We start from the raw sequence: 22,184 nt of genomic DNA, 5'->3' as shown, positions 1-22,184 counted from the left end.
CAGGCTTCAGCAGGGAGCTGTCTCCCTCGATCCACCTGGCCCTGGCCCTAGTCTTCCCCCTCCCTTTAGATGAATCCCACCAAGTTCCTGTGCCACTCACCAGGGCACAAAACAGTCCTCCTCACCCCCCAGCAGCACCTGGCCTTGCAGCCTACCCTGCGCCCACTCCCTCCCCTGGCTGCCAGGACACTGCCACGGACATTGCCCTCCCTGGTTTCTTTCCTGCCTCCCTAGCAGTGCCTTCTCTGTGGTGCCCTGGAGCAGCCCAGGCATCCGCTGCAGGCCCTGTCCCCAGGACATTTCCTCCCAGCCCAGTCCTGGCCTAAACACCCACCTGAGTGCCTGTAGGTCTTCTTGTCTCCAGGTCTGTCTCCTGAGAGCTCTGGGCCTTCATATCTAGATGGCGTGGGACATCCTCCATGGCTGCGTCACAGGTGCCCCCGGGACTGCTCTTGTTGCCCCACCCAGCTGGCCCTAAGCCCCTGACCTATTTCCCATTACCAAACCCTAGCACAGGGGTGTCCAATCTTTTGGTTTCTCTGGGCCACATTGGAAGAATTGTCTTGGGCCGCATATTAACACTAACAATAGCTGATGAACTAAAAAGAAAAGAAAAAAAGCAAAAACGTCTCATAATGTTTTAAGAAAGTTTATGAATTTGTGTTAGGCCCCATTCAAAGCCATATCCTGGGCCACCTGCGGCCCTTGGGCCAGGTTGGAAGCTTACCCTAGGAATCTTAGATGGAGATGCTCTGTCTTGCCTGGGTGTGGCACCCGCTCCTGTGGCTCCTTTCCTCTCCACACTGGCCAAGCAGGAGCTGAATGCTTTGGAGGCTCCCTGGTATCCTTGGCATAAGGCCCAGGTGCCCACTATGTGTTGGTGCCCGGCCTTTGCACATGGCTGTCCCTCTCTGTGGAACATATTCCCTGGCCCATACATCTTCCTCACCCCTAATTACCTCCCGGGCTCCACACAGTGCATTTCCTCGGGTACTGCGCTGACCAGTGTGGTAGCTGCTGGCCACGTGGCTACGGAGCCCTTGAAATAAGTTCCAATCAAGATGTGTAAGATACACTCCAGATTTCAAAGCAAAAGCAAAAACAGCTCATTCACAATTTTTATACTGATTTTATATTGAAATGAAAATATTTTGGATAGACTGGGTTTAAAAAATATATTAAAATTAAGTTCACCTGCTTCTTTTTACTTTTTGAAATGTGATTGTCAGAAAATTTAAAGTCACATATGTGGCTCACACTATTTTTGTGGGACAGTCCTGCCTCTAGCTAGGGGCTTTGGTGAGAACCAGATGAGTTGATGGGTCTCCTCTGGACCCTGCTTCCCTGGCTGCTGAGGTGCAGGAACTGCAAGGGAAGGGCAGCCTGTCACGGTGCCCAACACAGGGCAGGGCTGGACAGGTACAAGTGAAACAGGCGGATAAGCTGGGAAGGGCACAGAGAAAAGGAGCTCCTCGTGACAGCACTTTCCCACCTTTTATTATTCAACACATGGAAGGGGGTGGAGACACAAGGATAGGGCAATGGTGAGTTTCAATAAATAAGAGAAACAGGACGGACAGGCAGTGGGCCCATGCCTGCACGGCCCCACATAAATAACCAGGTTGCTGAGCCAGAGTGGAGGTTGGGGCTGGGCCTGGCAGCCGCCTGCACTGCCCAGAAGCACTGGCACCACAGGGACGCAGAAACCACTGAGGCCCGAGGTGTGCTCCAGCCCCACCAACACTCTTCTCCCTAAAGCTCCTGAGATCTTGGGGCTGGCTGGGCAGGCTAGGGCTCTGTATCACAGTCCTGCCAGGATCAAGTCTGTTTTTTCAGTTTCATTAAAAACAGCTGGAGGAGGGGCAGGCACATGCATTAAGCCCCTTCCGTAGGCAGAGCCACGGATGGACAGCCCCGTGGGGACCTTGAAGGCAGAGGCCCTGGAAGCAGCAAAAACGGGGCTAGATAAAGCTACTAATAGGAGGGATGGTAGAGCACAGCTCCCCAGTCCCCCACGACCCAGCCCAGAACCTACAAAGAGCTGAAGAGGCCCTGGGTACTGAGACATCTCTCCTTACTTCACAGTCAGAAAAATGGACCCAGCGATGGCCACAGACGTGCCCAAGATTAGAACCCAGGGACTCAATTCTCCTAGCCCAGGACTTTCTGTTGCCCCTTCCCTTTATAGACCTGCTGGAAGAGGAGGGGGAGGCACATCTGCTCTACGGCCCTGTACAGAGGCAAGGGTGTGGCTAATTACCAATGGGGCCAGGGGTGACGGGCACGGGCCCCTCCCCTCTGCCAGGCCCAGCCCTCTGATGATACAGAGAATCCCGTGGGCTCCTAGGATCCAGCCAGGGCAGGCATGGGGGTTGGGGCATCCTGCAGGGGAGCAACATGGCAGCAGGGCCAGGGGCGGGGCTCAGCCTGCTCCTGTACACAGTGCCCGCCGGCCACCTGCCTCCTCACTGGGGCGGACGCTCCCACCTCCAGGCCTTGGTCTTTGCTGTCTCGTCTGCTGGGCCATTGCTTCTCGGTCCTCACAGTCCCAGCTGCAGCTCCACCTCCTCCAGGAAGCCTTCGGAACCTCCCAGGGCAGGGCCTCAGTGTCCTCAGACTAGACCGCCCCTCAGATGACCAGGCTGCTCTCACTTAGCCGGACCACATAGCGATTCTCCTGGCGGACAGGGGTGAGGGGTCAGAGCCGAGTCAGGGGCTGGCTTCTGGCTCCAGGAAAGTGGCCCCTGCTTAGGGCCCGCCACACTCCCACCCCTGCCCCGTCTTTGGTCAGGATTGGCCCAGGTGGTGACAGATACCTTTCTCCTTGACCCTCACCTCGGCCTTGTTCTCTGCTGGGGGCTTCAGCCACTTAGTATGGCTCCCACCACTTCCTAGCAGTGCCTGCTGCTCAGGGGGGAGGCCAGGTTGTGGGGAGTCAGGGAGATCACCCCCCGAGGGCCCAGCCTCCGTGATGGTCTTCACCTCAGACACCATTGAACTTGTCCGCTGCTCAGGAATTCGAGCCACGCGGAACCTGTGAGGAGAGTGGGGCAATCATCCCCGTTAGTGGGGATCCCCAGGCACAGAGAAGGCAGCACATGCCCGGGGTCACACAGCAAGTTCATGGACCAAAGCCTGAGCCTGAGAGGCCTGGGTGCCATGGGGGCTAAGATGCTGCCCTAGGGACGAAAGGGCTCCATGTGAGACACAGCGTAACCGGGAAGTCCTGATCTCTCTGGCCACCTCCACTGTCCAGAGAGGCCCAATAAGGGCAGGGCTCCCACTGAGCAGGGTGCTCAGGGCCCAAGCTGGGGCCCTGCCTCCCCCTCCCGGCCCGCAGGCTGTCATGTCTTTAGCTGCCCCTGCTGCGTCTGTGCCCACCTCACCTGCCCACAGACAAGATGGTGATCTCGCCCTGACGCCCTGCCTTGGCCCCGGCCTTGGGAACCCTGGTCGGGTTAGGCAGAAGGCTAGGAGCAGGAGTAGTGGCGGCTACAGCCTCAGGGGACAGCAGCACCTCAGGCCACTTCTTCTGGCTACAACGGGAGCAGCAGGGGCCAGAGAGCGAGGCCAGGCCCTGCACGGTGTGGAGGTGGTGGCGGTGCGGGCAGATGTGTGGCACGTTCAGGGGCGCTGGCGGCAGCCTGCAGGGGGCACAGGCAGAAGTGGCCATAGGCCAGGCCAGGGGCAGGAGACCCCAGCAGGGAACAGGGTGACTTGAGGAGGGAGACCCAAGTGGGAGATCCCCAGGAGGCAGGCTGGTTAATGTAGGTTTTGGCCCCGTCATCTCCCACCAGCCCACTCACTTGGACACAGGCCTGTGGCTCGTCTGCACCAGCTGTTTGCTGTGGTACTCTTTCAGCAGCTCCTCCAAGGCCGCAGCATTCTCTGTGGGTAGCTGCAGTCAGACCCTCGTTCTGGCCATATGGGACACGCCTCCCACCCCCTGCCCCAGCAAAGAACCCCCCACCTACCCTCTCTATACCACCACTCCCAGCCTGGGCTGTGCGCCTTTTCCTCGCACTTCATCAGGCAAGAATGGGAGGCAGAAGTGTGCACTCCTGAGTCAGAGAGCACCAGGCTGCTTGAGGCACCCCGGCAGGGAAGGCAGAGCAGGGCAAGACTCCACCCACCGCGGCTGCCTCACAGGCTCCTGGAGGAAACCCTCCTCTCCTGGGTACTGGGACGGGGTCAGACCTTCTCCTCACCTTTCTTCTCTGTGATCAGGCGTACCAGGACCCCAATGGTGTCCTCATTGGCATCCTCAGTCCGGTAGGCAGGGTTGATTCCTGGGGAAGAGAAGGGCCCTGATCCTTGGGAAGAGGGGGAAGCCACGCTCCTGAGCTAAACCACAGTCTGCCAGCAGAGGGCACCCCTGGCCTTCTTAAGGGCCCTGAGCATGTGCATTTAGGTGACAAGTCTCCCAGAGCCCTGCAAATGTGGGATCCAGGCTCAGAGAAGCCCATACCACCTTCATGACTCAACACCACTGCTTCCTGCACCCAACAGCCCGGGTGCATAGAAGCTTCAGGGCCACGTGAACTCCAGTCATTGAATTGGGCGGGGGAGGGGGCGGTGCGTCAGCGTCTTCTGGTTCTGCACTGTCTCCTCCTCAGCCTCAGGGAGCTGTGGGCTGCCACCCTACCCAGAACTCCCCAAATCTACAGCAAACTGCTATTCCATGGCTTCTCTACCGTGCCCTGTCTGTGTAACAATTTAACTGAGGGCCCCTAGTCAGCTTTGGGCCCAAATCTCAAGGGTGTGAGAATGGTCCATGATGATCAGCCCTGGGCCCAGCAGCAAACAGAGCTCCCCAGGACTTGCACCCAGGCAGCATCCAGCAGTTAAAGGAAGTCTCTAGGAAAACCAGCGCAGTCCCAGGCAAAATGGCCCTGAGTCACCACGTTCCCTCCTGCCAGCTTACTGCTCCTGTCCACTTCCTTACCCCGCCAGACTTCAGTGTCAGGACTTAGAAGGGGCTCTGGCTCCCATGCCAGCCCCAGACGGCCCAGGGTGCTAGCATGGGAGATGTCATTTCACTCATGACGTGGCCACAGACTCCCATGGGCCCAGGGCAGGGTGTGTGCGAGTGGGCCCCTGCCCTGCAGGGAATTAGTGGTCTGGGGAAGAAGGAAAGGGCCCCGGGGCCCTGGAGGTGAAGGTGGTGGCACATGCCTGTCCCTCCGGTTCCAGGCCTTGTAACTCAAACTACAGCCGGGAACTGAAACCCGAGCCCTTCGTGGTGCCTGCCCCGGACAGGACAGCTGCCCTGCCAGCCCTCCTGACACAGGGCACTCCTCCTACTCCAGGCCAGAGGTCAGAGGTCACCTTGAGTAACTCCAAGGCCATCCGACCCTGGAACCATACACACAACTGTGGCCTCCAAAGAGTCCAGATCCCCACATCTGGGCAAGGCTTCACCCAGGGCGGGATCCCACTGAAGCCACTTGACCAGCTGTGCCGCCTCTGCTCTGCCCCCATGGCCACACCTCCATCCCCTCACCTTTCCTCCCATGTTGTCAGTCTGCAGCTGTCACCTCCCAGGCCTCTCCCTCTCAGACCCCAGAAGCCAGGCAGGATTCCGCTGGCAGCCCCCAAGTGGAGCTGGGCCTGAGCTCGTGCCCCCGTCCTCCCCACCTGGACCCCAGCCGGGCCTCACCACTGCCTCCACCTCCAGGGCCGGGCCCGACCTCCTTGTGCGCCGTGCAGTGGTAGCCCTTCCGCTTGAGGAGGTTGCACACCAGGATGCCCAACAGCCCCATGAGGCAGAAGACAGGGACGATGGCGATGACCGCGTACTGGGCGGCTGTCTCCTCTGGGCTACCTGCCCGGGTGCTGTTCCCAGGCTGCCGTGTCTCACCACCGCTGCTGGCCCCTGCTGCCACCTCCACGCCACGTCGGGCCCGCCGCCCCCACTCTGAGCATCACAGATGATGGAGGCAGGACAGACACAGAGTGACACAAACACAGAGAGACAGGGGTCCAGGACCCGAGTCAGTGGGGGCTGCAGGAGAGCCAATGTGCCCAGGGCAGCCCACTCCTCGCCATGCTGGGGATGCAAAGGTCAATCGACTGCCCTCCTGTTTTCTTTTCTGGCCATTGAAGCATTGTCCTGAACAAGGCCTCCTCAGGACGGCCAGACACCCAGCCCCGCCCTCCCCTCACGCTGGGGTCAGGGGGTGAAGAGATGACATGCAGGACACATGTCTGGGCACAGGGACATGGGATCTGCCTCCCTATGGCCTGGCCATGAATCTGGTGCCTCAGGGGGTGACTGACTCAGTGGCGGGAGGAGGTGCGTGTGTGTATGTGAGTGTGTGCGTGCGCTCACTCATCTGCATGGGTTTTTTTAGGTAGGGTCTCACTCTGTTGCCCAGGCTGGAGTGCAGTGGGGCGATCACAGCTCACTGCAGCATGGAAATCATGGACTCAAGCAATCCTCCCGCTTCAGCCTCCCGAGTAGCACCACCACACCCGGCTAATTTTTTATTTCTATTTTTTGCAGACAGGGTCTTGCTATGTTGCCCAAGCTGGTCTCAAAGTGATCCTCCTGCCTTGGCCTCCCAAAGTGCTGAGATGACAGGCATGAGCCACTGCACTTGGCTGGCATGAATCTCTTTGAAGGGATGGGGACAGGAGACAGGTCAGTATGTGAGTCCCCAGCCCCCAGCTGTGGCTGCCATCTGCAGGACGCTCTCTGCCACTCAGAAGCATGGTGGGCAGAAACAGCCAGGGGAGCGGCTGACTGTGCCCTGCTGGAGACCCTTTGGCTGCAAGCCCTGCCCTGGGCTGGAAGGACCCCACTGCCCCCACATGAATACTGCAGAGGCTGCTGGGCTCCAGCTCACCAGCCCCTCCCACACATACCCCTGCACCAGTCCTAGCCCCAGTCTGCCACTCACCATCACAGCCATGAGTACCCAGAGGTGCCCAGGAACACGGTTGACATGGAATGCGGGGAACCCCCCAAGGCCCAAACCACCTGTGAGGAGGGAAGATACCACTGAGGCCCAGAAGTTTCCCCAAACACTATCCTTAGGAGAGGGTGGATTCCTTCCTACCGGGCACCCTCAGTGGTCCTGCCCCATCCCATTTCACAGATGGGAAGAATGAGGCCTGCTCAGGGTACAATAAGGCTGGGGCCCCAGGATCCAGAGTCCTGGTCACCCAGCCAGGAGCCCTCTCCGCACTCCCTTTGGCTTACCCAGGCCAGCAGTCTCCACAGAGAGTATCTCGAGTTGCCGTGCCCACCTGGGCCTCCAGCCTCCTCCAAAGGCTGCAGCGGGCATGGGGCTGGCATGGGCTGGAGCCCCATGCAGCTGAGAAGGTGCCTGGGGGGCAGGGCCTGCATAATGTGCCCTGCCCCGGGTCCTGTGGGAGGTAAAGGGTGAGAGCACGGCCAGGAACCAAGCCTGAGGACCCTTGGGGGCCAGGCACAGGACTCTGCCCCTGGCCCTCAGGGCCCTCCCAGGACAGGCAGGAGAGCAGGGCAATGCTCACCAGGTCGGGCTCCTCCCCAGGTGGGCACTGCCAAAGGGTTGTTGATGTCAGGGTGGCGAGAGGCCAGGGCAGCAGCTAGAAGAACAGCAGGCATTGAAAGAGGCAGAAAGTGCTGGGTGTGGGGTCTCTGGAGTCATCTATCCCCCACCTATTTCCTGAAACCCCAGTGGTGGAGACCACTGACCACCCCACCCGGGCTTCAGGGACACACTCTTCTAACCTCAATCCCTCACACTGAGGAAAACCTGTCCTGTCCCAGACCTGCTGCAAGACCAGTACCTGGGCAGGGAGAGAGCCACATCTGGCTCTGGAAAGTGCTGGGAAGCCCCAGATAAGGCCACATCAGGATCTCAACCCTTCCAGCTAACCAGAACGATGAGGAGGAAATGCTTCTGAATCCTCTCTCATATTCTGCCCCCCTTCCTCCTACTTTGGGTCCATCCCTGCCCCCATCACAGCTGGGCATATCATTAACCAGCCTCCTTTATAATCCCTGGAGCCAAGTCTGCGGGTGGCGCTTCCTATTCTGGGCCCTCCCTTCAGCGAAAGTCTCCAGGACCACATCCTCCTCCGCAACCTCCCCTCAAGGCGAGGCTACCCCATTCACACCCACACACCCAAACAGGGAGACACATCCCAAAAGAAAGCTCCATCTTCTCAGTGTGTGTCCCCAGCCCATTTCACTAGGAGTTCTCTCTGCTTCCCATTCTTAGGAATGAACTGTCTCTCCTGAATCCCTCCTGGAGGAGACCTCAGTCCCCCAATTTGGCCTAGGCTGGATGAGGCTACCATCAGCCGCCCTGGAGATAGAATAGGGATCTCCTCAAACCCCAGAGCGGCTCCCAGCACCTGCTAAGGCTGGAAGGACTCCAGTACATGGAGCAACCCCTTAGCAAGGCCCAAGGCCAAGTCTCACCCTCCCTGAGCTTCCAGCATCACAGCAGAAAGATGGGCCCCAGGGCAGACCCCAAGATGCTGCAAGTCTGTAATGCGGACTTGCCTGCAGCTCCGGGAAGCTGGTCTGATCCTGTGATACTCGGACCTGGAATCTGGGACCCCCCAGACCAATACAGATCTCAAACCCCAGCACCTGAGGTGCTATGGCTCTCAGGGTCCAAATCCCAGGCCTCTTTTGCCCAGTTTCCTCTTGGTGCCCAGCATACCCTCTGGGCTGGGCTCCATTCTCACGCCTGCGTGCCAATGGGCATCTTGCCCTCAGCCATGCCTGCCTTGCCCATAAATGCCAGCAAGCCCTTCCTTCTCCATCTCCCTGACAAGCCTGGGTGGGCCCAGAGGTGCTTCCTAGGGTCTGACTACCTCAGATTCTTCAAGAGCTGAGTAACTGAGCCCTGCCCAGCACAGGGTTCCCCGGGAGTGTCTGCACCCTCTTGCTGGAGGGCTGCAGGGCTGAGGGTGCGGCTTTTCTCCTTCCCAGGGCCCATCCCCAACTCACCATAAGGAAGCAGGACAGGGGTCGGCACAGCAGTCTTGGCTTCATCCTCAGGCCCCTGGTGGTCGCCGGCCTAGGGCAGATGGAGAGGAGGCTCGGCAGAGCGGCAGGGACAGGCAGGCAGCTGCTGTCCCCTCAGCACCACTTCCAGGATGACAGGACTCATGGGGAGCAGGCAAGGTGCTGCTGGGCAGGCAGAGCCTGGGGCGGCCGGCTCCACACCTGCAAGCACAGGCCTGAGCAGAGGGGGCTGCGCTGCCTGGGAGCCAGCCTCACGGGGCAGCACAGGCAGGAAGGCAGGAAGAAGGCTCTGCAGGCTGGGAGGCTTCCCAGAGGAGGAGGGGCTTCCTTCCCCTTCCTTAAACTGCCAGGTGCCCCGAGGCATCAGCAGGGGAAGGAAGCGCGTGTGGCGGCCTGTGTCCGTGATGACAGGGTTGCAACCAGCACCCAACACCCCAGCCCGGCCTCCACACTCCAGCCCAGTGCTCCAGGTTCAGGCCCCTGCCGCCTCCTCCTCACAGGTCTGCAAGCATGCCCGGCCTCTGCCTTCACTCCTGCTGGTTCTGGTCCAAGGAAGGCCTTTTCCTTTACCCTTCAAAGCCCAACACGAAGGCCTCTCTTTCCAGAAGCTTCTCTAGAATATTTCCCCAAAGTGGGTCTGGCTCCCACAGCTCCCCACCCCATCTAGGTCCTGGTCCTTCTGCATGGCCACTGTCCACACCTCTTCCAGGGAGGCTGACTCCTCCATTGAGGCTGGAACGTGTCTGGCCACAGCTCTGCCCCCAGCAGACCTATGGGGCTGGGGTTGTCACGGCAGCCAATGCTCTGTCTTTGCCATCTCTCCAGCACCTACTGCGTGCGGGCAATGGAGAAATCGGTATGAACAAGACAGACAAGGTCCCTGTCTGCAGGGAGCTCCATCCCAGGGGAGACCCAAATGCAAACAGAGAGGTGCCCCCGCCAGTTGGTGGTAAGTGCCAAGAAACGAAATAAAGCAGAGTGGGAGTGCAGTGTGTGACACTTCAGAGAAATATCCATGGTGGCGCCACGGCCCACCGGTCTGAGACTGAGGCCCCCAAGCCCAGACGGTAGCCTGCTCTGGAGAAGCCTCCAGCCAGTGGACAAGGTGGACACAGCAGGACAAAGGACTCACATCAGACAGCAGAAGGGACAGGTTGCAGAGCAAGGAAGTCCACTGTGTACTTCCTGGAGGCCTGGCTTCAGGGGCACGAGGCTGAGGAAAGCTGTGCTCCTCAGGCCACACGCAGCCTCTGAAGTCCAGGGGCAGCCTGGGAACCCAGCCACTGGCTCAGGGCCACCGCAGGCTGGGGCCCCCGCTGTGACTCCAAGCCCCGTGAGGTGAGAAAAGCGCTTCCTGTGGTAGTCCCAAGTCACTCAGAGGCCTTTCCCTGCAGGCAGCCCGGCCTTCCCACCTAGAATAGCAGCCCAGGAAACCGATCTGTCTACCCGCCCTCCCTCTTGGCAGATCTCAGAGGGGCCCAGGGTTTGAGTTACACTCAGGGGAGGGAGTGGGCAGCAGTCACATCATCTCAGGACTCTCCAGGTCACTGGCAGCCACTCTGGGTCCCAGGCCAGCTCAGGGGAAAGCCAGGGACAGGAGAAGGTAGGGCCACAGTGTAGGGTGGAGGCCACACTTGGCAGTCAACACCCAACAGATGGCAGTACCCCCAGGCCATTTGGGGAGGGCCCCCTGTCCCTCCTCAAATTTGCTCACAAGTCTTCCTTCCAGTTTCTGCCCCAAAGTGTCCTGTGCCCTTGCCAGGGCCCAGCTCCCACCTCGAGCCTGTCTCCCCATGGCTCCTCCCCTGTCCTTTGAGGGATCTAACCCACAGACCTGACCATAAGCCCCGAGTCCTCAGGCTTCACTTCCCCACTAGGCCTGACTATGTAAGACAGAGCCCAATGCTGGGGGTGGGGGCAGGCTGTGGCGGGCATGGTGGCTCACACCTGTAATCCCAGCACTTTGGGAGGCAGAAGCAGGTGGATCACGAGGTCAGGAGTTCAAGACCAGCCTGGCCAAGATGCTGAAACCCCGTCTCTAGTAAAAATACAAAAATTAGCCGGGTATGGTGGTGCACACTTGTAATCCCAGCTACTCGGGAGGCTGAGGCAGGGGAATCACTTGAGCCTGGGAGGCGAAGGTTGCAGTGAGCCGAGATTGCGCCACTGTACTCCAGCCTGGGCGACAGAGCAAGACTCCATCTCAAAAAAAAAAAAAAAAAAACAAAGCCGGGGGAACCGTGACTAACCCAGCAGCCCAGCCCCCGGCTCTAGCAGCCCTCCATGTCCCCAAGGTAGGCCCAGAGGGCTGACGCGGGGGTGAAAAGAGGCCAAGCAACCACAGTAGAGAGCCCTAGAACCACCCCAACCCTGGGTGGCACCTGCTAGGTGACCTGAGCCCACAGGGAACAGCTGTGCAGCTGCTCATCTGCAGACAGATGCAGAGCTGTGTGATCTAGAACCTTCCAGGAAGAAAGCAGGGTCCAAAGGCCTAGACTCAAAGCCAGCGAGGGCCCACTCCAGCACACGCACAGACACTGCCACCTAGGGCCTTGTGCCTTCTAATTACACACCTTCTCATTACCCCAAACCAGCACTTACTCCAGTCTGGCTGCCCAGCCCCCACACTCAGCCCAGACTGAGCCCCCGCTGGACTTGCCCAGTCAGGTAGAAAGGCCTGGTGTACACACATGTCCACACCTGCTGCTCAGCACCCCTCACCCCCTGCCCCACAAGGCCTCCACTGTCTAAAACAGCCCTGGAACCGTAACCAAAAAAACAGTTCAGATGGAAGCCCCCTTGGCTGGGAGGGGATTTGTGAAGGTCCCATATCTGCCTCTGCCTCATCCTGAAGGCTGGGCAGTTAGTGAGGTCCCAGAGCCTCCGATGCTTGACAGAGGAGAGCCACACCCAGCCACACTGGATGGGGAGGAGGGGCCCCAGGGGGGTAGCAGAGAAGGAACTTAGCTTAGAGGCCACTCCTCCCATGTCTCCTAGCCTGGGGCCCAGTCTCCACTGCCACCAACTCCCTGTGGGACCTTCACATCACTGGGTCTCAGTTTCCTCATCTACAGAGATGGGGACATTCATCTCACTGGCAAGGCTGTCACGAAGTTTTTGGGGAATTTCTGTTTTGTTTTGTTTTTCTGAGGCAGTGTCTCACTCTGCCATCCAGGATGGACTGCAGTAGCACGATCACAGCTCACTGCAACTTTGAACTTTTAAGTGATCCTCCTGCTTCAGCCTCCTGAGTAACTAGGACTGCAGGCATGCCCCACCATGCCTGGCTAAACTTTTAAATTTATTTTCTGTAGAGACGGGGTCTCATTATGTTGCCCTGGCTGGTCTCCAACTCTTGGGCTCAAGCGATCCTCTCGCCTTGGCCTCCCAAAGTGCTGGGATTCCAGGTGCGAGCCGCTATGCCCAGCCAGTCATGGGGTTTAAAGGAGGTAATGAAGCTAAAGTAGGTCATGGGATTTCCTTCTCCACAGCCCTTCTCCTCTGCCCTGCTGGCAGAGGGCTGTGATTAAGTATTTGTTTGCTTGTTTATTCCTTGCTCCCCCACCAGACAGTGGTGAGGGCAGGGATGTCTGTTTTATGTGCCACAAAACTCCACACCCAGCCCCATGTCTGAAGTGGGAGACCTCCAAACAGACTCACGAGGCGGGGAGGGTTTCCTCAGACAGCCCTCCAAAAAAATGCCCAAACAATGAGAACCAGAAATTCCCTGGAGAAAAGCCAACTAGCAAAGGCCATGGCCAGATCCCCAAGCTGAGGGCCCTAGACCGCGATTGAGGCCACAGGCGGTGGAGCCCCAGGGAGGTGCAGCCCCGGAGGCCTCAGAGAAAGAGGAAGCTGTGCCACCAGCCCAGGCCACAGGCAGCTTCCCCTTTCCCAGAAGCTCGCTGGGGTCACCCGGGCCCTGCTACGCCACTCCCCCTCCCCTAGGCAGGGCCCTCCCCTTCCCTACAGTCCCTAAGCTCTCCCAGGGCTTGTGCCCATTCCTCCTGCCCCCTTGCCCTGTCTCTGGCCTCCAGGTCAGTCCCGCCCTGCAGCCTAGGTGCCCTGACACCCAGTTCTGGCGCCGGCTCCCACCACCCTCAGGATGGCGTCGTGATGCGCCCCCGCCAACCTCCCCCACCCACACGCCTGCCACGCTGAGTGCTTTCCACCCTCACACACGCTGCACCTGCTTTCTGCTCTCCCCTCATCGCTTGGCCAGCACCCACTCTTCCTTAGAGCTCAGCTCGAAGTCACTTCCTCCTGGAAGTACCCTCTCCCCCACCTCCCCCTCAGCATTCATGGTGCCATGCAGATCCCATTACCCAGCCCTTTCCCCACCACGAGCTGCCTGCTCCATGCCCAGTGGGGACCTGGGCAGGTATGGGCTGATTTGGGGGAGGAGGCAGAAAAGGCACTCTTGGTAGAGAGCCTAGCTATGCCGAGCTAGAAAGGCCAGTGAGCAGGCTGAGGGGGAAGGAGCCCAGAGGCTGGGGTGGGTCAGAACCCAGATCTGAACCCCTGGGCTAACTTGGGGATACAAAGTGTGGGGTGCAGTCCTGCTCTGCTCTGTCCTGCACTGGCTCTGTGGCCCACCTGCAGAGGGCTGTGGTAAGGCTGAAAGGAGAGAATCACATTAAGTACTCAGCACAGGCCTGGCACAGAGTAAGCATTCCCCAAACTTCACTGTGACTCAGTTTCCCTACGTGTGGAATGTGGAGGAGAAGGGCACACAATTTTTATTTACGTTCAGTGCCTGGCACACAGTCTGGTACACAGGCGGTGCTGGGTTCGCCCTGGTGGGAATCTGGAGGGTGGGAGGGTGGAGGAGATGGGAGGAGTCTGGAGGAGTCTGGGAAGGTTGGTGGGCAGTGCTCAGGTCATACCAAGGCTCAGCTGCCTGCCAAAAAGCCTGCACTTCCCCCTAGGGCCTATGGGAGCCTGGAAGGGTTAAGCAAGGGAGGGAGAAGAATGAACAGTTCGGTCTCAGCAGGCTCCCCAGGCTGCCTGCCAAGAGAGGCTGCACTGGGGGAGATGGAGGTGGGGGCTGATGCCCACCTGGAGCAGGGCAGGTGGGGAGGCAGCTACCCTGCTTCCCAGATAGTGGCTCCTGAGCCTGTGGACCTTCCTCTGGCCTCCAGAGGCTAGGGTTGCCTGGAAACACAGCTGGACACAGGCCTCCCTTGGCAGTGGCCGCACCCAAGGCAGGAAGACAAAGGCCACCCAACAACAGAGAAATCCAGGTTAGCAAGGAGCCCAGCGGTTCCCTGGCAACTGGGGCTGAAGTAGGGCAGTGACCACGCTGAGTGGCTTTCCCTCCTCCACACTCACAGGGAAAGGAACGGACCCCAGCCCTGTGCAGGCCGGGCCCTCGTCCTGGGTTGCTGCCTTTCCTTGCAGGAGAAGTGAGCATTCCTGTTCCACAGCTGGACAAACTGAGGTCAGGGGAGGTCACTGGCGGGGGTCACACAGCCAGTAAGAGATGAAGCAGGAATGGAGCCCAGGACTGTCTCTTTTCTGTCTCCTTTTGCCCTGCAACTTAGCCCAGAACCTGGCACATAGTAAATGTCCTTGCAGTGTTTGCCAACCTGATGGTGGAAGCTAGCAAGCTAGTAGCACCCAGTAGGTGGCTCAACTGAGGGTCTGTTACTAAGGACCCAGGAGGGCCCCAGGAGAAGGTGCTGTCGTCTGCACCGCCATCCCATGGGACCTCTAGGAGTTGCCTGCATCTATACTCATTTGCATATTGTTCTAGTCTGTGCCAGCTCTGGCAGGAAAGGGAGCTGTGAACTGAAAGAGGCAGGAAGACCAGGGAAGTCTGGGAATTCCCAGAGCGGGGAAAAAGAGGTCCCAGGGTGGAGCCCCAGCTTACTAGGGCTGCTGCTGGGAGCTCAGAGATGTGCGGAGGCTGGCTCAGGGCCACTCAGTGAGACAGGTGTTCCACTCCCGCCCCTTCCCACAGCCCTGGGCAGCCATGAGCTCCCAGGTCACCACGATGGGGTATAAACCTCTCAAATCCTAGGCCCCTTATCCTGTACCACCTCGAGGCCAGGCAGCAGCTGCTCCCCAGCCCACTCTCAACCACACCCCCAGAAGCTGGGCATGGTTCTGCACCTCAGACCTCCTGGCTGCCACCGGGCCTAGGCTTCCGTGGCTCAGGTGGATGGGGTGGGGCTGAGGCTAACGGGGCTAAAGTGGCCCCTTGAGGCCACGAAAAGGGCTGAGGTGGCCACACCTGGCCCACCCAGCGCCTCCCAGTCTGGGTATGGTACAGGTGCAATCCTCGCCCCACTTCCTGGGCCGAGTCTGGGGCTAGAGGGGGGTTGTCTGAGACCAGACAGTTATCTTGGGCAGAGAGGGGGTTCTCTAACCCTTCTCACTGAGCACTACTGCCTGTCCCCTTCCCACTCTAAGCTGGGTCTCACTGAACCCCTCAAAGACAGTGTTCCATGCTTCACACAGAAAAAACTGAGGCTCAGAGATGCCAAGTGGTAGCCTGTAACAACTTCACCTTGAAGGAGATGAAATTTACCTACCCTGGAGTAGGCGCTACTGGCAGGCGGCCCTTGCCTGAGCCACCCAGGCCTGGTATCTCCACTGCTTCTGGCCCACCATCAACCTCTCAGCACCACGGACAACCCTGTGTTGCCAACCCTGGCCCTGAGACAGGACAGCAACGGGTCTGGGGGTGCTGAAGGACACCTCACTGCAGCCCCAGCTCATGCTCTGCTACCTCCAAGAAGCCACCTTTGCCACCTGCCCCGGCCATAAACCTGACCCCGAGTCCCTAATGTGCTCAGCATGGGCCCTGCCCCCAATCACCCTGACCTGGGAGACCTGGGCAGAGGCTTTGGGAGGGACTTGGGGGAGACCACAGCCCTGGTCTGCCCCATTCTCCAACTCTCCCCAGACTTGCGGTGCTAGGGAAGGAGGCGCCCCCAAGGCCATCCCAGGTCAGGACCTACCCAGTGGAGCTATGCTGAGGACTGGGGTCAGTGGAAGTGCAGTGGTGGGGCAGGGAGAAGACAAAGTTGGGCCCTGGAGCAACCCACCAGGGTTCAGACTCTGGCTCTGTCACTTCGTGGATCTGTGGCCTTGGGCAGGTTACTCACCCTCCCTGAGTTTTGGGGTCTTCCTCTGCAAACAGGGGTGCTAGTCCGTGCCTCATGGGATACTGAGGGCTCTCAACACAGCTCCACGAGGGCCAGAGGAACCCAAGCTCAGGACCAAGCAACAGCCAGCCGAGGTCACCCAGAGGCTTGGGTGTGGCAAGAGTGCTTTGGGGAACTCCATGTAAATCCTGGCAGCACAAGTAGAGGGGCCTCAGCCTCTCTGGGAGGGCCCTGGGTGCCCATGTCCCAGCCCCTGTACAGGCCTGCATCCACCTGCTCCCACACCAGCCAGGGCCATGGTCAGGTATGTAAGGGGTAGTTCAGCAGTCAGGAACCCAGCCCCAACTTCCCAAGCCTGTTTCCCAATTACACCACTGCAGCTGACCTCACGGTGTGGTGGAGGACTCAGCGTTCACAGGCAACAGGGGCTCTTCTTACAATCAGGCCTTGGGCCAGCCATCCCCTCCTGTAGGAAGCCTCCCCAGCCTCCCTGTCAAGAGGGCCCCCTCCCCTCTCCAGACTCCCCCACCCCCTCACCCCTGCCATCAGTTTTCAGTCTCCCTTGACTCCTCGAGAAGGGGTGAGGCTCCTTGAGGGAGGGAGGGAACGGGTGTGTGCAGGAGGCCAGGCACGTAACGTAGCAGGCCGGTGGTGTGAGTGGCCAAGGTCCTCCCCTCTCACTGCTCCTCCTCACAGTGCATGCACTGGGCTACGCACAGGTCCCTCCTCTGGAAGCCTCCACTCCTCTCTCTACCTGCACACTCAGACCCTGACTCTAACTGGCTATAGAGGTCCCTGCTGTCCCCCTCTGTCTGTGACAACTAGCCAGGGCACTTGCTCACAGCCACATGGGCAGTTTATTTATAGCGCTCTCATCTTTCCCAGAGTGGCCTAGGAAAGAACTCTGGCCTTCAAGGCCAGCAGACCTGGGTTTGGATCCCAGTGACACTGGGGCCTGGCAAGTGCCTCCTCTCTCTGGGCCTTGGTTTTCCTGCCTGTGCTTGAAGGGAATGATGACCCCCAGGAGTATAAGGCTGAGGATGTGACAGCCTCCCGGGCCATAATCCCAGGGATGGGCAGAGTAGGGATGCAGCATTGGCTCTTGTCCTCTCTGCCACTCCAGCCCCACTCAGCAGCACCAAGCCTAGGCCCAGACAGACACGGGCTCAGCACACAGTGGGTGTTCTCTCTGTCCAGAGACCACATCCCTGCACCCCCATCGATCCTGAGTGGGGAATGGCGCCAAACACGCCCTGCTGAGTGATCTCAGGCAAAACCCCTTCCTCTCTGGTCCTCTCTCCTGCTGACCTGGCAGAAGGGCTGGCCCCATAACAGAGGTAATCAGGTCCTGCCCAGCCAGACTGGGTACTGACCAGCCTGGCCCTTCTTGAGAAACTAATGTTAGAATTGTCAGACAAACCCCTCGACCCTCACCTCCTGCCTGGAGACCAGGCTGGGGGCTGGGCAGGATCTGGAGTACCTGACTACAACACAAGTGGCTGCATGACTCAGCCTAGGGCTGCTCTCTGAGTCGAGGTTCCCCCATACCAACTTGGAAAGGAGAGGGCCCGGGTCAGTGCTGTTGTGAGGAAATGCTGGGCCCAGAGCCTGGCGCACAACAGGGCCTGAGCAGGGACAGTTGCCTCTACTGGCTCAAGATTTCGAGGACCATGGCAAGCACTACACTTGCCCCCTACCCACAGGAGTGGCCGTTGAGTCTCCGCCCCCACCCCCCAGCACACATTCTGCCTCAGGTCATGGTAAGCACCAGAGACCTGGGTGCAAATCTCCCGGTGCCTCCCAGCACACAGGTGCTGGGATCCTAGAGCAGCTGCCCTTCCTCAGGAAGAGGTCTCGTCAGCACAGAGACGGCAGTGGGAGGGGATGGGCTGCTAGCCACGCTGGCCCCACCAAGCTGAGCATGCGGTGCCCACAGGTGCCCCAAACCTGTGCCCATTCCCCAGCAGTGAGGGAGGACACCTGGCAGGTGGCCCACAACAATGAAGGCAGACTAATTTCGGGCCAGGAGGGCTTCCTGGGCGAGGTGGAGCTGGGGCTATAGTCTGGATGGCCAAGAGGATTCTAGAAAGAGGGAAGCTTTAAAAGCAAAGGCAAGGCAGACAAGGCATCTGGCAAGGAGAGGCGAGGGTGAAGATGTAAATTCTGAAAGGCCTTGGAAGGAAAGGCCTCAATGCCAGGTGAGGAGTTTGAACTATACTTTGTAGGTGAAAAGCAAGAGTTACTTTATGGAGGTCACTCTGGCAGTGTGTGGGAGAGCCGACATGGAAGCACAGAAGCTACAACCAGAGCCTGGGCAGGGATGGCAAGGCCAGAGCTGGAATATGAGGCAGGCCGACGTCGGGAAGGTGTGTCTTGGGCCTGCTTCCAGTGCTGGCCAACCTCCAGCCGCCAGGGAAAGTGTGGACACAGAATGGCAAACTCAGGACAGAAGGCAGGTACCCTGTCTGGAAGGTGAAGGTTCTGGGAGTCCTTGGGTAAGTCCCTGAATTCTCAGAACCTCAGTCTCTCCTTCTGTGAAATGAGATTGGGCCTGATCCTATGACTAGGGGCAGGTGCTGACTGGCCCTCAGTGTCTCCTTGGCTAGACATAGAGCCCTCCTTCCAGCAGCTATCACACCAGTCCCAACTGTGGTCACAAGTGGAAACCCAGCCTGGCCCCACTGTCATCCCCAGAGGCCCAAGTTCCCAGAAAGGTTTGGCTTGGCCAGGGCACAGGCTGAGGCTGGGGGCCTCCTTCAAGGCTGGGATAAGGAGAAGTTAACTCTTCCCCTCTTGCTCCCCCTCCCAGGCCCTAAGCTATTTCCACCTCTTTGCTGAGGATGGAAATAACTCGGGCTCAGCCCCTAGAGACCACGACAGCTATTTTCATCAGCCCCAAGAAGCACAGCTCCAGTCATTGCAGAGAGGACCGAGGGACACCCTGATCCCCAGTTCCAGTTCTTGGCCAAGTGGCAACAATGGTCACAGCCAAAAGGGGTCACTGGGAAGAACAGGGAGACCGAGGCCCAGAGAGACTAGGGACTAGCTCAAGGTCACTCCCTGTCTGCTCCCCACCACAACATGGAGGTGGATTTGGGGAAATGCCTCTAGAGCAACTGCAAAGGGGAGGGGGCCTCTCAAGTACGATGAAGGTCACCTGGGACTCTCAATTTTCCCTGCCACCCCTAGGCTGTGCTGCTAACTCCATACACCCTTCAAAGCCATGGGGACACCCCCAAAGCCAGGTCCAGGCTCTAGAAGGCAGGGGACAGGTCTTTCTGGTGATGTCTGGTTGGGAGTGAAGTCTGGGGAGGAACAGGAAGACCATGTAACCCACCCATCCCCAATGTTCCAGACATGTGTGCACACACACACATCACACTTAGAACGCACAATGTAATGCCCTGGCAAGGCCACGCCTTCTAGCCCAAGTTTGAGAGACAGAAGTCCAGGAAAGCCATGAGCAGTTATTAGGAAGGTGGGTGATCCTCTCTCCCAGCATCTCACAGGTCTCCGGGGTCAGAAGACCTGAATTCCAGTCCTGGCACTGTCCTGACTCTGTATGACCTTGGCCAAGTCACTTTGCTTCTCTGATCCTCACTTCCTTTCTCTGAAACACAGTCACTACATCTCAGAATCACTGTGAAGATTCAACAAGACAGAACACCATGAAATGTTCAGAACAGTGCCTGACACTGTCCTCCACCCCTAGAATGTAATCAGCATTTTCAGAAGACAACAGCAGAAGACAACTACCAGATCCTACAGCAAGTGCCACCCTCTCCTAGACTAGGGAGCTCAGCTTCCACCCCACCCTGCATGAACCCCACAGACCTTCGTATGGGAGAAGGGGCCTCAGAAGGGTCTTGCCCAGATGGCGAAAGGGCCCTGCTCCAGCTCTCCAGCAAGAACTTAGCCTCCCAGACCAGAGGCCACTCCTGGGGAACAAGTCTCTCCCCACTCTCCCCCAACCCAAGGAACTGAAGAAAGGACACCCAGACAGAGGAGTGAATGTCTGTGGATTTAGGGATCCATATTGTCTATGGATCCATTTCGTGACAGAGGACCAGGAAGCCTTTGGTTGGGAGGCTAACGTTTCCTTGACCAGTTTTGGAGAAGGCTGTGCTTCCAACCCTATCAGTAGCCCCTGAGTGCAGCCCCTGGGCCACTGTGCCCCCAAGAGAAGCCTGCCCCCACCCCCCACTGCAGTCTTTCTGCCTGAAGGGAAGGGAGAACACAGGCGGTTGACCCAAAAACAATAGAGGATCCCGAAGTGATTATTCACAGTCCATTCAAAGCCCAACACCTCAGTGTGCAGATGGGGAGACTGAGGCCTGCGTGGGGGAGGGGGGCAGGGGGGGTCTGAGAACAAGACTGTGTCCGGGTCCACTGAGAATACAGACTACACAGTGGCAGAACTTTGCCAGGTGTAGGGACTTCAATGCATGAGTGTGTGGGTGCAGGTGGGCGGGGGGACGCTGAGACTGCCACAGGGCCCCTTCCCTGCTGCCAGCTGGGCCACCCCACCAGATGTTGCCCAGCCTCGGCTTTCTCCCTCGGCCAGGGCCTATCCCTCAGGGTCCATCTCCTCACTAAGCTGAATTCCTGAGGGGTGCCCTCGTGGGGACAGTCCTGGAGACCCTTGTCTCCTGGCTCCCCAACTTCCTCATCGCCCCCCATCTGCTGGAAGGTGTCCTAGGTCCGGTCCCTCTTCCTCCTGCCTCTTACTCATCATCGCCCTAGGCGCAGACACACACACACACACACACACACACTGACACCACTTGACCCCACACGCACACCATGGCGCCAGCGAGCTCGGCTCGTTCTCAGTCACTCGGGCTCCTCTCCCTCTATTTCACACTCACAGTAAAGGGTGGCCCTGGCCCTGCACCGGTCACGCCCCAAGCCACGCAGTTCGTGACCCCAGTGACCCCGGGTCTCTCCCTCACACAACACACGCACACACGCTGCCTGTCTCCCACACACAGAGCCCCTCTGTGTCGCCCGCTCGGCCCGGCGTCACCGCCCAGTGTCCCAGCCACACGTTCGCCCGGCCAGGCCGCCTCACGCGCCGTGTCACCCACAGTCACGGGCTGACACCGTCCAGACCCCCCCTCGGCCGCGCCGCAGCCGCGCCGAGGCGCCGCCGTCCAGTCCGCCCCACAACCTGGTCTCGGTCCAAGTTTCCCGGGCCAGGGACCGCTGCGGGCCCCGCCGGCCCCTCACACCGCAAGTTCCGCTGCTTCCCCGCGCGCCCCCCGACAGCCACCGCGCAGGGCCGGCCCGGAGTCGCGGCCGAAGGACCTGCAGTTCACGGTTTTCGGAGACTGGTGGGGGCTGGTGCGCGGAAGGCGCCGGGACAGGACGCGAGGCGGGAGGAGTGGGGGGGGCGGGGGCGCGCGGCCGGGCTGCAGCATCCGCCGAGCCCGCGAACTTCCTCAGAGACGCGGGGAGGCAGGGGGCGCCACTAGGGTCCGTATCCCGCTGGCCCGGCCGCGGAGAGCGGACTCTGGATGGGCGCTCCGCGCGCCCTCCTTACCTGGCCGCGCCGCGGCAGCTCCACCTCGGCTCCCAGTTCGACTCGGCGCCGCGGCCCAGCTCGGCGAGCGCCCGGACAGCCGCGCAGCCTGCGCGCCTTTTGAATGAATCGCCGGCCGGGCCGGGAAGGTGCGCAGACCCGCCCCCGCGCGTCACGGCCGCCGGCCCCGCCCCCTACGTCAGAGCACGGGCTGCGCCCCCCGCCCGACTCACCCCGAGCCGCGGAGGGGCTTGCAGCTCTGCCGCCGGGCGGCGCTGCTCTACGTCGCCCTCTCTCGCGCCCCTGGGAACTGCAGGGGGCTGCGCGGGACTGGGCGGCGGGGCCCAGAGGGCTTCTTGCATCCGCCTCTTCAGGGCTCCGAACCAAGAAAGAAGGGGTTGTGCGAAGCAAGATAAAGAGACTGGAGACTGAGATACTCCTCTGGGCCCTCTCAGCATTGCCAGTGTAACTAGAGCCACCTCTGCCCCTTTCTGGGCCTCATCTTCCTCCTGCCAGTTGGTGGCCAGGAAGAATAACCTCACTTTGCCTTGTTGACGAGGCCCAGGCCCAACCCTGGAAA

General features: G+C 59.6%; 1 protein-coding gene across 7 annotated transcripts; it reads right to left on the bottom strand.

Annotated features, from left to right (window-relative positions):
* Positions 1 to 1,475: 1,475 nt before the first annotated feature.
* On the bottom strand, positions 1,476 to 21,788 carry RELT (RELT TNF receptor). Of its 7 annotated transcripts, none has more exons than XM_055282880.2 (11): positions 21,626 to 21,788; positions 8,954 to 9,023; positions 7,501 to 7,575; positions 7,205 to 7,371; positions 6,903 to 6,982; positions 5,660 to 5,917; positions 4,209 to 4,289; positions 3,807 to 3,888; positions 3,387 to 3,644; positions 2,836 to 3,034; positions 1,476 to 2,677 (listed from the first exon to the last, which is right to left on the bottom strand). In XM_055282880.2, exons 2-11 carry the CDS (start codon positions 8,996 to 8,998, stop codon positions 2,630 to 2,632), a joined length of 1,293 nt encoding a protein of 430 aa, XP_055138855.1. In that variant the 5' UTR covers positions 8,999 to 9,023; positions 21,626 to 21,788; the 3' UTR covers positions 1,476 to 2,629. The 7 variants fall into 7 exon arrangements, with proteins under 7 accessions (XP_055138855.1, XP_063497435.1, XP_063497436.1 ...); XM_063641365.1 differs by having other exon boundaries at positions 4,209 to 4,313; positions 21,626 to 21,759; XM_063641366.1 differs by having other exon boundaries at positions 1,476 to 2,674; positions 21,626 to 21,759.
* Positions 21,789 to 22,184: the final 396 nt, after the last annotated feature.

This window comes from Symphalangus syndactylus, chromosome 6, assembly GCF_028878055.3.
Source record: "Symphalangus syndactylus isolate Jambi chromosome 6, NHGRI_mSymSyn1-v2.1_pri, whole genome shotgun sequence".
NCBI classification, from domain to species: domain Eukaryota; kingdom Metazoa; phylum Chordata; class Mammalia; order Primates; family Hylobatidae; genus Symphalangus; species Symphalangus syndactylus.
Note: the sequence above shows the minus strand (reverse complement) of the source record. Positions and strands in the feature narration are given on the sequence as shown.

What these genes read in the sequence shown, in the direction of transcription:
- RELT (XM_063641365.1), bottom strand. Translation starts at nt 8,998, where the DNA reads ATGAAGCCAAGACTGCTGTGCCGACCCCTGTCCTGCTTCCTTATG. An exon ending in TGTGGAGACTGCTGGCCTGG is followed by an intron (nt 6,983 to 7,204) that starts GTAAGCCAAAGG and finishes CCCTCCTCACAG; the next exon opens with GTGGTTTGGGCCTTGGGGGG. An exon ending in GGGTACTCATGGCTGTGATG is followed by an intron (nt 5,918 to 6,902) that starts GTGAGTGGCAGA and finishes TGTGATGCTCAG; the next exon opens with AGTGGGGGCGGCGGGCCCGA.